Below are 5,530 nucleotides of genomic sequence, written 5' to 3'. Positions count from 1 at the left end.
CCGATCTATGTTTTTGCATCCACCTGAATAATGTGTAGTTGCGCCACTGGGTGCATAAGACTGACATGACACTGTCATAAACATGACATAACACCTGTTATGAACATGAAGGAGTCTATGAATGTCATAAAGTCTCATTTGGTAAATGATGACATTTTTAATGCAAAGTTGCTCTAAAAGTTGCATTGAAAGTCCATTAAAAGTGCCAACTTTGCCTTAAATTATCATAATTTACAAAATCATGCAATTCATGTTCATAACAGTGTCATGCCAGTCTTATGCACACCCCTTCAAATGAAGTGTTACCAACAACCATATATATATATATATATATATACAATTCATTCTGTACATTATGTAAACCATTTCTACAAAAATAATCACATTTGAAAATGTGTATTTAAGTCAATAATTTTAATTTGAATTGTTATTCACAACTAATTTGGATCTTCCTGATTTCCAGTTGTTCAGGCCAGATATACATTGAAACAGCAGACTGCAGGAGCAGTTGGTGCAGTCCATTAGATTTTTACATTTTTTATTTTACCAAATGTTAAATGCTTATATAAAATTGCATGTAAATACTAGAGCAAACATACAGAGCTTTTTGTTTTATAAAACACTGAATCCAAAGTAATGTTAGCAGAACATTAAGACTTCAATCTGATTTATTATGGATTAGATTCTCAAAGTGAAAATAGTCTCCTGCTATCTGTTCTCTCTCTACTAGGTTTCTGAGGACGTTTAATATTTTTAGATTGCATAGCAGCACCCTGCCCCACACCCAAAGATGTTTACTGAAGATTGATTTGTTTCTTACATTTACTAGTTTCCTCATCCTTCTTGCCTTGCAGTGCTGGTACTCCTCTTTGTGATGTGGATGAAGAGGAGGGATAAAGAGCGTCAGGCCAAGCAACTTCTGATCGACCCAGAGGACGATGTCCGAGACAACATCCTCAAATATGATGAGGAGGGAGGTGGAGAAGAGGATCAGGTAAACACAAGCATGTCTCTCACATACAAACACATTGTCCACAAACATAAATTACTTTTCTTAATAATCCAGGTTAAAATGACACTTTATCTTTCTGTGATGGACCGAGCAGTAAAGGAACAGCCAGGCACCAGTTTTAAGTCAAAAATAATTGTTTTTTTATTTAACCCAAACAACACTTGGGTAAATAGAAAAATGACAAAAATTGGGCCCATAAAAGAGGTCAAAGTMACAGACATCAACTCATAATAACTCAAACAAACAGACCTAACAGACAAAAAGGGGAAACTTAAATACTGGCTGATCAGGCCACATACAACACACCAAGGGGAAAATACACAAAAACCTAACCGAGACCAACATGGAAAAATCCCATTCCCCCCCCCTCTGGATGTGGTATGAACCAATTTGCAGTCTCRGCTGGCTTGCTCCACCCCATCTCCACCTCTCTGCTCTCCTAAAGGATTGGAGCAGCCAGCACCAAGGAAACTCAAAAACAAACAAAGGTTAAATAAACCAAAAACACAACAATGTAGACTAAAATGTGCGCACTTATTCTAGAATACAATGCAATGTGTTGCCTTCTAAACAAAGCCAGTTATTCTGTAAATTGAATCCTAGACTTAAAGTAACCCAAATATAAGTGAGGTGAAACCATTTGTAGTGAGAGTGAACCCGTTGCGTGTGGTGAAAGTGAATGTTACCACATTTGTGTGGCTTAACTGCAGCCATCACACACTCCCCCTCTTCAGATCTCTCGCTGGGACAGCGAGAGAGGCAGTCTGCGATGCAGTTGTCCTTGCCTGGGATATGGAGGATGGTGAATCGAAATGTCTGGATGGCAAGGTACCATCGCCTAATCCTTCCATCTTCTCTATCCATTGGAGAGCTTTATGGGCGGTTTCTAAGGTGAACTCTCTGCCAAGAAGGTAGTACTTGAAGGAATCCAGGGCCCATTTAATGGCCAGTGCCTCTTTCTCAATGGTTGAATATCGTACTTCCCTGGGAAACAGCTTGCGGCTAATAAAAGCCACTGGATGGCGCTCTCCAGGGGGTCCCTGCAACAGAACAGCTCCCAAACCTCTCTCAGAGGCATCAGTCTGTAAAATAAAAGATCTCTCAAAATCAGGGCTGTGCAGGACTGGACTCTTACTAAGAGATTGCCGTAGGTCCTGAAAAGCGGTTTTGGCCTCCTCTGTCTTGATGGGGCTTCGGGAACCAGTGAGGTCCGTTAATAGCGCGGCCCTGGCCGAGAAATGAGGGATAAAACGATGATAGAACCCTGCCATACCCAGAAAGGATCTCAACTGTTTTCTGGTCTCAGGCAGAGGGCAGGCCTCTATAGCTGTAATTTTATTTATATGAGGCTTTATCACTGCATTTCCTATAACAAACCCCAGGTACTCAGTTTCGGCAATCGCACACCACACTTGGCTGGATTAATAGTCAACCCTGCAGACTGGAGGCGCTCCAACACCTTCTCCAGACATTTCAGGTGATCTTCCAAGGTAGAACTGAAAGTGACTATGTCATCAAGGTAGGCTGCAGCAAAATCAGACATGTCAGACAGTACCTGATCCATCAGTCTCTGGAATGTTGCCGGGGCACCATGTAGTCCAAAGGGCATGACTWTAAACTGGAACAGGCCCCACGGTGTCAGGAAAGCAGTAAGCTCTTTTGACCATGCCGTCAGAGGTACCTGCCAATAACCCTTGCAGAGATCTATGGTTGTTAAATATCTGGCCTTCCCAATCCGCTCCACCATGTCATCAATGCGGGGAGCTGGATATGAATCAAACTGTGTTATTCCATTCAAATACCTGAAATCAATGCTGAAAGGTATGCTGCCATCCTTCTTTGGCATCAAAACCACTGGATGGCACCACTCRCTTCTTGATGGTTCAATGATTCCGAGTGACAGCATCAGATCGACTTCCTCTTTCAGTGAAAGGTATTCTGTAACTCAGCCTTCTCACAGAGGCTCCATCTTTTAATACAATGTCATGCTGGACAAGGTCTGTTTTACCAGGATTTCCCTGAAACATATTTGAGTTGCACAGATTTCTCACCTGAGCCTGCTTTTCTTCCAAGAAGTGGTCCAGAACCAGCAATTGAGGTGAGGGCTTTGGCAGGTACTGGTTATCCTCTTCCTCCTCCTCTGTCACATCTTGAATAAGAAAAACATCTGCCTTTGGCCTCTCCACCCATTCTTTAAGCAGATTGACGTGGAGCACTCTGGTGGAATGGGGCTGATCTTGTAGGTAGTTTGCCCCAGTTTGCTCTGGATTTCATACGGACCTTGCCATTTCGCCAACAGTTTACTGTCAGCACTGGGAAGGAGCACCAGCACTTTCTGGCCAGGACTGAAAGACCTCTGGCGMGCCGACTGGTCATACCAGTTTTTCTGACGTTTCTGTGCTTCTTCCTTATGAGCTTGGGCCAACGCCATCATCTTTTCCAGTCGTGCCCGCATCTGGACAACATAAGAGACAACATTTACAGCTTGATATCTTTCTTTGTCACCCTCCCACGTCTCCCTTAACAGAGATAGGGGACCCCGGACCTCATAGCCATACAGCAATTCAAAGGGTGAAAAACCAGTAGAGGCCTGCGGCACTTCTCTATATGCAAAGAGAAGGTAAGGTAGCCACTGGTCCCAGTCTGTAYYGGTTTCATTGACAAACTTGCGCAACATTTGCTTCAAGGTCTGATTGAAGCGCTCTGTCAGGCCATCTGTCTGAGGATGGTATGGAGTGGTCTTCAGGCTCTTAATTCCARGGAGTTGGTACACCTGCTTCAACAAAGTGGACAGAAAATTAGTTCCAGTCAGTGAGAATTTCAGTTGGAAACCCAACTCGTGAGAAGAGCTGTATGAGACAGAAGGCAACTGCTTTAGCTTTTATTGATTTCAAAGGAAAAACCTCTGGATATTTTGTAGCATAATCCAGGATCACCARCATGTAACGATTACCTGATTTACTTCTTTCTAGGGGACCAACAATGTCCATTCCCAGCCGCTCAAACGGGGTGTTGATTGGTAAAGACTGAAGAGGAGCTCTGGGGGGAATTCTTAGGGAAGACTTTTGGCACTGAGGGCAGGTTTTGCAGAACAGAGTCACATCAGATCGTATTCCAGGCCAATCAAAATATTTTCTGATGCAGGCCATTGTCTTGTGCTTTCCAAGATGATCAGCCCATGGAATGGAATGTCCTAAAGACAGCACCACCTTCTGGACTGGTTCAGGAACCACCAACTGCAATGCTGACCCCTGCTGACGATATAGGATGCCATCTTTCAGCAAAAATCCCCCCAGGCCGTTCAAACCTTGTTCAGGCCATTCATTTCCCTCTGCTTTCTGAAATAAAGATGTTAGAGCTGGATCACTGTGCTGCATTTCTCTGATGTTAATGGGGATTTTAAACCCCAAAGGTAACTCAGGSTCAGAGCTAAAAGGTGATTTAACAACAGTGTGTTGAAATTTCTCTTGCMGTCGCTGTCTGCGGGACTTGCGAGACTTCCCGGGTGTGGTCTCCAGGTCCGCATCATAAAAAGGCAAGGCGCAGAGTGGTTGTATAAACTCCTCTCTTTTTTTAGCTTGAGATCTGGTTAATGCAATGTTGCACATATTGCTGGAATTCAATAAATCACATAACACAGGCAGATCTTGACCCAGTACTGCTGGAAACGGCAGATTCTCAGCCACACCAATATTTAGAAGATAAAGTTGGTCTTGTACTTTAATATACAAGTCTGCTGTTGGATATGACAACTCATCTCCATGAATGCAGCGGACAGGAATTGTTTCCACATTAACTTTATTTGCTGGAACAAAGTCTCTGTGCACCAGGGTTTGGGTACTTCCTGAGTCAATGAGTGCCTTTAATTGTTTACCCTCAACTTCAATTGAGGTCGTCCTTAAACCAAACGCCACTTTAGAGTCCACACTTTGTCTGGGCACAAAACACATTTGTGTTATCTTTGTGGAGTTCTTYGGGCACATTGGTTTTGTGTGTCCTTCCATCCCACACAGATGACAAATCACTGTCTTGGCTGGGACTCTTAATGGTTCATTCAATGACTGGACCTTTAGAGGTTTACTCACCCCTGTCTTTTGGTAATGGGGAACAGGTCTTGCAACCTCCCTCATYTTCCATGCTTTTTGACTCCAGGGTTGTCCTTTTTTTCGTGCTGCCACAAACACGTCAGCCAGCTGTGCAGCCTCTGCAGCCGACTTTGGGTTATGTTCTTTAATCCATATCTGCAACTCAGGAGACAGCATTCTTAAGTATTGTTCCAAAATGATTATTTCACCGACCTCATGCACAGTTTTTTGTCTTGGCATCACCCACTTTCCATATAACTCCTTCAATCTTGCATACAATTCTTTTGGATTCTCCTCAGGTTTTACTTCCAATGATCGAAATCTCAATCTGTATGTTTCAGGATTAATGTTGTACTTTTGGAGCACCGCTTCTTTAACTTTATCATACTCCAAAGAGTCATCCATATCCATGTGAACATACGCACCTCTTGCT

General features: G+C 43.2%; 1 protein-coding gene across 1 annotated transcript in view; it reads left to right on the top strand.

Moving 5' to 3' along the window:
• LOC103464061 (cadherin-2-like) overlaps positions 1 to 5,530 on the top strand; it is a 154,792-nt gene that overhangs the window by 140,149 nt on the left and 9,113 nt on the right. The window contains 1 exon segment of the mRNA XM_017304265.1: positions 855 to 994. Coding sequence (XP_017159754.1) covers positions 855 to 994 — 140 coding nt within the window.

This window comes from Poecilia reticulata, linkage group LG4 (assembly GCF_000633615.1).
Source record: "Poecilia reticulata strain Guanapo linkage group LG4, Guppy_female_1.0+MT, whole genome shotgun sequence".
NCBI lineage: Eukaryota > Metazoa > Chordata > Actinopteri > Cyprinodontiformes > Poeciliidae > Poecilia > Poecilia reticulata.
The sequence above is the reverse complement of the archived record's forward strand: the minus strand, read 5'-3'. Positions and strand labels throughout refer to the sequence as shown.